Source organism: Urocampus carinirostris, chromosome 19 (assembly GCF_059441175.1).
Source record: "Urocampus carinirostris isolate Australia breed hairy pipefish chromosome 19, RoL_Ucar_1.0, whole genome shotgun sequence".
Taxonomy (NCBI): Eukaryota; Metazoa; Chordata; class Actinopteri; order Syngnathiformes; family Syngnathidae; genus Urocampus; species Urocampus carinirostris.
Genome location: NC_142367.1, coordinates 21421422 through 21429563, shown reverse-complemented (window position 1 = coordinate 21429563; position 8142 = coordinate 21421422). Strand labels below are relative to the sequence as shown.

General features: G+C 41.6%; 1 protein-coding gene across 1 annotated transcript in view; it reads right to left on the bottom strand.

Annotated features, from left to right (window-relative positions):
- Window positions 1-1117: 1117 nt before the first annotated feature.
- The window catches only part of LOC148347690 (glucagon receptor-like), a 35051-nt gene continuing 28026 nt past the window's right edge, over window positions 1118-8142 (bottom strand). Inside the window, exons 10-14 of the mRNA XM_088323630.1 lie at window positions 8013-8082; window positions 7850-7941; window positions 5093-5231; window positions 4665-4706; window positions 1118-1189 (exon numbers count right to left, since the gene is read on the bottom strand). Of these exons, the coding sequence (XP_088179756.1) occupies window positions 1118-1189; window positions 4665-4706; window positions 5093-5231; window positions 7850-7941; window positions 8013-8082 (415 nt within the window). The remainder of the gene's footprint in view (window positions 1190-4664; window positions 4707-5092; window positions 5232-7849; window positions 7942-8012; window positions 8083-8142) is intronic.

The following is an 8142-nucleotide window of genomic DNA, read 5'->3' as shown; positions in this document are numbered from 1 at the left end:
GCTAGCTAAAGTATGTTGTTATTGTCAGAAGGTAGCTCTTTCACTTTCATTAAAATGAACACAGACCATTTTTTTAACTGTTGTTTCCCAAAACTCTTCACAAACACTCATCAAATATCACATTTTCACTGTTTTCATTTTCCATATGTAACCGGTAGTGTTAACAAGCGAAATAAACTGCGATGGCTGCATGTGGTTGAGAGCGGTTAATACATTCATACTGAATGGTTCGTAGTGGTTTCGCCGTAGTCCTATTCCGTGTAAATTGATTATGTAAGACATGGCTACACTTGTTGGTCATGTTTTGGTTGAGTCACCCAATAACTCCTTGCCATCATGCCAGCGATCACTTTGGTTTAATGGCGGGGGGTATACTGTATACCTGTATACGTTTTTTTAAGCATTTTTGAAGGGGGCGCCGCTATTTTGCTGATTTTCAGTTTTCGCCAGTGGTTTCCATCCCCATTAACCACGATAACCGAGGGATTACTGTATATAAAAAAATCGAACATAGCTTTTTTATAAAAACTGTCTTGGCGCCTTCTGCTGGACCAAAGCGGTACTACACTTCCCAGCGTCACAACGAAATGGTGTGCACTCTCATTTGCATTGATTTAACGTTCTCGGTGGCTCCTAAACCATGTGATACAACGAACCCTCGATTTCAATCGATTCGTTGTTGCGGCCCTAATGTGAACCAACTCACAAAAACAGGGGATTTCAGCCAAAACTCGAAATCTTGCCTCAAGCACTGCAGTGTGAACGTAGCTTTGGATCTCATCATGAACCATTATCCCAGTTTTCAGCCTGACTCTACATCTGCGACATGGGGGAGTAACTCCACAGGGTCTCGAAGATGAATCTGGAACGAAACCTGCATGCTTCCAGAGGATGCCAAAGCGGTATCGTTGCCGTCAGTACGCTGCAGGGAGGTGTCGTCCTTTTCCGCCATCTTGAGCGGGAGCAGCGAGGCCTCTCCCGGAAGGTTCCGTTGAAAAAGCATGGAACTGTCGGGGGTGGGCGTGGCCGAAGCCCTGATGGTGCTGTCCGAGGATCGGATAGGCTCCGGCACCGTGGCTATAGAAAAATTCTTCACGTCGGAGCCCACACCGGTTAGTCACCGTCCACACCACACCAGCCCCGTCTCTGTCATCCAACTGTGGAGTTTCCTTTTCAACTCCGTCCTGACCTGTAAAAAGAAAAATACTCTACTAAGGTCATGTGTTATATTTAAGTAGTGGTGGGCCGTCAGGGTCTGAAAGGCCTTCTCTGCTGGCCTAAACATATCGGAATCACGTAATGTTAATGATCGTCTGTCCATGAAATGAATCCAAATCATCAAAGCGCCACACGTTATTTCGCACATTTTGTGATTTATTCTTTTAAGTGTCTGCTTCTATCTTCAGTGTTTTTCGTCCCGTTTGACAACTACATTTTGGATTATTTTCTATCCTATCAGTATGGGTTTTAACGCACAAAAATGCGTTTATTCGAGGAATCAACTCCTGAAGAATTCTCGTGCCGGCGTGATGAGGGGGCCATATCGTGGATGCAGAGCCGGAGATAGCTAAGCGGCTAGCGGCGTTATAAGTCTTCGGTACCGTCCGTAATCATGGTAAATGTGAACTCTCTACCAAATAAGACTGACGAACTAGCTGTTCTGGTGAAAAACATCAAAGCGTACAGGGAGTGCGGTTTGCTGTGTTTTACGAAAACCTGGCTCACGTCTAGCATCCCGGACGCTAACGTGTAGCTACCCGTAGCTACCGGAGCTACCCGGCTTCAGCGCTGTTAGGACAGACAGAGACACAAAAGCCTGCGGGAAGCGGAGAGGAGGTGGACTCCCTAACACGAGGTGGTGTATCCCTGGTCACAAAGATTTCCACCTGCTTCAGGGACGTCGAACTTTTGGACTAGCGTGTGACGTCATCCACTCCGCTGTTGCTAAACTACAACACAGCACCCCGAGGCGATCCTGTTAATCTGTTAATAAACAACAAAGGATACTGCTGGAAGTGTGAATTTCCCTACGGGGATGAGTAAAATACCTATCTACCTAACTATCCATCTATCAAATTGTCTGCCAGATTTCTTTCATGGCTTCCCCCTTGGTTGCACTGCCTCTAGATTAGTACTTTTAGATTTAAGCATTTGACCGAGGTAATTCTGTGCCATGATCAAATTTGAATTGTTCCGCAGACTCTGTCATAAACTTAATAATGTTAACCGCGGTACAAAACACATTTTTCCCCCAAAAAATAAATTGATCTTCATTTCACCAGACGATGGCAGTAGTTCTTTGGCCACCTTGCCCTTGGATTTCTGTGAGAATTCTACCCCACCCCTTTCCAACATGGCAACTGTAAATAAAAAAGGAAAGTCGACTGAGAGGGCTTCCAGGTCAAGTGGAAATTTGAGTATTTTTTTCACTGAAATCTAAAACAACTACCTCATTTGCCAAGAGACTGTGTCTGTTTTCAAATAATACATTATCAAGAGGCACTGCCAGATGAAACATCCAGATTACGACGAGCTAACTGGAATTGAAGGCAACCGGAGGCTGTTTTGACGGCACAGCAGCGCTTTTTCACGAGACCTCGCGAGTCAAATGAAAATTCTATAATGGCGAGCTACGATGATTGCCAAGCACTTCAAACCTATCAAGGAGAGTGAATTTATCAAAGACTGAATAGTCGGCCCTCACACATTTTCAGCTCACTAAATCTAGGCCAACTTTCCTAAAAGTTTGGACACTCCAGACTTAACCTATCACATTTCCACCATTTCTTGTTGCCAGGGTCAGAGATCTACCCAAAGGCCTTCAAAATCAATTTTGCAGGCCCTGAGGCATGACATAAGTGTGGCTAAAGCTGTTGATTTAGGCAATCGGATTCTGAGTTGGCGAGTCAGCGCCTGCTAGCGGGCCTTGTGAAGCATCACAGGTATCCCAAACTATGATTGGCTCGGGGACGGTGGAGAAAGGACGGAAACGACAAAAAGGTGATAAAAAATATCCCCTAGTCCACTGTTTCTGTCGAACAACCATGTTCAGCCCTAAATCAAATGAAAACTTATGTCACGACTGCAACAGGACAGGCTCGGATTTTAGCATTAGTTTCAATGGCGATAGAAAATAATTTCTTGATGGAACTAAAACACAGGAAAGAAAGAAGAATGGATTTTGTGCACAAATCCAATAATCTTTGGTGGGTAAAAGGTGGCTATATTCCCAAATAATGGAACAATTTTATGAGGATGTATTTTTAATGTTTTTTTTGTATCACAGCTGTTGGTGGAGTTGGTGAAATAGTTATTGAGGGTTGAATTGATTCAGATGTTGCACCACTGAAGGCTTAGGTGTGAAATGCATGGGCTGTCACTGTATTCTAGACACATTGATGAACTCTTTCATTCCTGTTGTAGAGCACAAATATAACTTCCACATTATTTGTTTCATATAACTCCCTTTAGAATGGAGGGAACGACGACATCCCCTTTTGGTAAGTTCCCGGATGTACTATGAAGTTTTGGATGTAATCAAAACACCTTAGGCAATGTATTGATAAAATAATGTTCTCACCGTCAGTAATTATGTCAATTAGAGGGACATTCTCAAGTACAGAACATCACGCAAATTTCTCACTTCTTTGGCTTGCAAGTTTAGGCATTTCAAACACCGTCACCTGATACTGAGTGTATCAGACATCTTAGACAACGCCAAAAGCCATGATCTGGTCGAGCATCACTGGTCCAGATAAAAAATTTGGCTGAGCTGTAGCCACTCTCTCTTTTTCTTCTACCTGGCTTGCTGGCCGGTTGACTCGAGTCCCCAAATCGACGAGCATTATAGCGGGAAACTGTCTTTTTGGGCTAATAAAGTTCAGACTTTTCAGCGGTCGAAAACTCTCATAATCTCCTGCGCCTTCCCCTCCCATTTTTTCCCCTATCATTGATTCTCTGTGTTAATAAATTGTGTGTCTATTTTGGCCCTGTTTATTGAATGAATTTTCTTGGGATTAGTAATTCTTATCAGAACTCAAATAATTCAAAATAATAATGATTTTATTTTATCAGTGTAGCAAATTCTAGCATCCTTCAGAGAGAAAAAAGAATTATGGTGGAGCACAAGCAATACCTAGAGGCAAATTCGTTTACTGATTGCATTAAAGAATAATTTGTTTCAATCCTAACGATTTTCAAAATTAAAGCTAGAAAAATCCGTACACTGTCAATATCAGCCAATTGCTCCCCTTTATAATGATTGCAATTCCCCTTTTTAAGTGATATTTAACAAAACAGCACCTATTTACTCACAGCTAGACATACTATGTAGACTTTGGCGACAATATTATCAATCTGCTTCCAGCGACTGAGACGATTAGAGGAAAAATGAACGAGGCAAAATCGGTCTTACCAAAAACGATCAGAAAAATGTTTTAATTTTTTTTCCCGTACAAAATATATCTGAAATGCAACCGGCTGGCAACTAGTTCAGGGTGTCCCCTGCCCGCTGCTCTGAGATAACTGGGATAGGCTCCAGCTCCCCTGCTACCCTTCTGAGGATAAACATTGCAGAAAATCGATGGATGGAATTAATTTGGGCAGTTTTGTGCTCAAAATTGGTTGAAAAAGCAAAGATCAAATACAAAAAAACAGAAACCAACCTCTTTGTTGGCATAGCAGTAGAGGATCGCCACAAGAAAGCCCTGCAAGAATGACCTCTGTCAAAAAAAGCAACGTTCTGAAATGCAAGGAACAGAGGTGTGCAAAGACATTCACTAGGTAGTGCTAAAAGGTTGATATTAATTATCTTTTGTTTGTTTTAAAAACTAATGTGTACATTTCATTTTTTTTTTGTAAATTATTTTTTTTTATCTCGTATCTACTAAACACACAAAAGCAACCTTGAAGTTTCCTCTGAGCATTTGCCCCAAAAATGTCTCTGCACGCCACTAGCAGGGTTGGGTAGGGTTACATGATTACTTAAGTACTCAAGTTAAAGTAACCCTACCCAACCCTGGCCACTAGTAATAAAGCATATGAGAATATAAAATGTAACTGAATGCAGCTGGGGCGAGTTTGTTGAGCCTACCTGGAAGGAACTTAGAAAAAGTGAGAAAAAAACTTTAATGTAGCGCAAAGTCCCTGTGGTCTGCTCATCTGGTACAAAGATGAAGATGATCTCATGGACGCCAAACAAAGGAATAAGCGTCAGGGTTGCCTTGGCAAGTCTGATAGAGAGAAATGAACAAAGGCGTGAAATTTTTCGTCATGTACTGTGTAGAGCACATAAGCCCAGCTTCCACGTTCTTTGTTTCAAGTAATTTAGAACTTTGGAAGGGATGGAACGACTGCTTCCCCTTTTGGAAAGTTCCCCGTCATACTAATTCACCATGTACCATAATGAAATCTGATAACATAAAAATTTGAATATAATTAAAACATCCGAGGCAATGTACTGATAAAATAATGTTCTCACCGTACGTAATGATGTCAATTGGGGGAGCATTCTCAAGAACAGAACATTACGAATATTTCGGACTTTCTGACATGTTTAGCAATTTCAAACAACGTCACCCAATACTGAGTGTATCAGATATCTAAGACCAAGCCCATACAGGTATGACCTGGTCGAACGTCACTAGTCATCGCACGCTGGCGGCATGACACGGCCGTGCACTGGGGCCTGGAGTTCAGCACGTGGGCCATACGTTGCGACCATCCAGAGCACGAGACCAAATCTCTGTGCAAGTAAACTGACAGCTATTGATTTAACTCAATGTTTGCTGGTTCATGGGAATAAGCGTTTTTTCTGTACAAGGGAATCTCCCCAGATCAACTAACATTATAGCCAAAACTTTCTTTTTATGCTAGTAACTTCCAGACTCTTAGCTGTCAAAAAATCCCATAATCTCCGGCGCCCCCCCTCCTCCTCTTTTCTAATATTGATTATCTGTGTTAATAAATTGTGTGTCCTTTTTCAATCTGCCTGGTTTATTGAGTACATTTTCTTGGGATTAGTAATCTATATCAGAATTCAAAGAACTCAAAGTAATAATGTAATTTAATTTTCTTATTAGTGTAGGAAATTCTAGCATCCTTCAGAGAAAAAAAAAATATTTATGGTGGAGCAAAAGCAACACCTAGACCCAAATTCGTTTACTGATTTCGGTACAGAATAATTCACTTCAATCCTAACAATTTTTAATATTAAAGCTAGAAAAATCCCTTCAACTGTAATTCCTTATTCATTGCGGTTAATTGGGACCGAAATATTCCGCAATAAGCGAAAATCTGAAAAGTACCCGAGCCCTTAATACTAACATGCGCTCTGACAGCCATGGCTCATAGCAATAGTCAGCCGTGGGTAATGGATTGCGTCTGCATGAGTGGTGTTCGTTTAAAAAGGCAAGAACGTAAAAAACAGCTGCTATGCATGATAAAAATTTGCTGTCACGCTTATGCTCTTAGCAATAGTGGATGGCAGATAGTGGATCACGGCCAAAACAGTGCAATTCATTCTCGGCGGGCCACAATGGCATGCTTCAGCGGGCCAAACATAAAAAAAAAAGCGCACTGCCACCCGCTGCTCACAGAAATTGTCGAGTAGGGATAATAGAGTCCACAATCATGCGTTTACTCTTAGGCGGGCCGGAACGGCACAGTTCCCAATAAATGTAGCTTCTGCTGGTCTTTGCTCACAGTAATATGGGTTTGAGAATAATTGATTGCGGCCACATGAGTGCAGTTTATTTAGATAGAAATAATGGCAAAAAAGAGCTGCAAGGCTGAAAAAATTGCGCCTTAAAGGTACCCTCTTGCGTAATATGCGATTAGGGATAAGGGATCACAGCCGCATGAGTACAGTTTACTGTCAGGTCTGACAAAATTGCTCTCTGCTGGCACCCTCTCGCAGCAACAGGTGATTGTGGATGATGGATCTGGCTGCACAGGTGCAGTTCATTTTAGGCCGAAAGAATGGGTATAAAGAGTTGAATCTAACACAAGAGAACCAAAAAATATTTTTGCTTTATTTCCTTATTTTTTAGGTTTTTTTCTGTTGTTTTTTTCTCTTTTTTGCTTTCTTTTTTTGTCTTTTTAGTTTTATCTTGCCTTTTTTCTTTTGTTGTCAAGTTTCCTTTTTCTTTTATTTGATACTTTCCTTTTCTTGATTTTTCCCTTTTTTATTTTCCTGCTTTTTTCTTGTTTTCCTGTTTTTTTCCTGCTTTTCTGTCTCCTTTCTTTAATTTATTTTCATGTTTTTTTTTTCATTTTATCTTAAAAAAAAAGTCGCATTTCTCTCTTTCTCTCTATCTCTCCCTTTTTCCTTCTTTTTCTCACGTTCTTTCTCACTCACATTCTTTCTCTCCTGCTCCCTATTTTTTTTTCTCTTCTCTCATTCTTTTGATCTAATTTCTTCCTCTATCTTTTTCTGTCTTTTACTCTTTAATTGTTTCTATATCTTTTTCTATCTCTCTGTCTCTCTGTTTCCGTCTGTTTCCGTCTGTCTCCGTCTGTCTCCGTCTGTCTCCGTCTGTCTCCGTCTGTCTCCGTCTGTCTCAGTCTGTCTCAGTCTGTCTCAGTCTGTCTCAGTCTGTCTCAGTCTGTCTCAGTCTGTCTCAGTCTGTCTCAGTCTGTCTCTGACTCTCTGGCTTTCTGACTCTCTGGCTCTCTGGCTTTCTGGCTCTCTGATTCTCTGATTCTCTGGCTCTCTGGCTCTCTGGCTCTCTGCCTCTCTGGCTTTCTGGCTCTCTGGCTCTCTCTTTCTCTCCCTACACTATCACGTGGCCCCCAGCAAAAATGAGTTTGACACCCCTGTCCGATATATATTGAACATTTGAGGACTTACCGGCGTTTATAACCCGTGTAGTCAGTTTGGTTGTTGGCTTGAAGTTTGGATAATATAACCTTCAGAATTCTCACAAATATGATAAAGTTGATCTGCGAAATGTGCGGAAAAAGACCGCCGTGAGTTTGGCGCGTCACAGGCATGACACAATTATCGTACTTACCAGGGAAGCCAGAAGAATAGGGGAACGGATAATCCACCAATAGTTCATGTTCTCATTCAAACCCCAACATCTGGCAGGAAAGAAAACAGATTCCCATTCACTCTTTGGAAAAACAGCTCTTTCGCTGCCG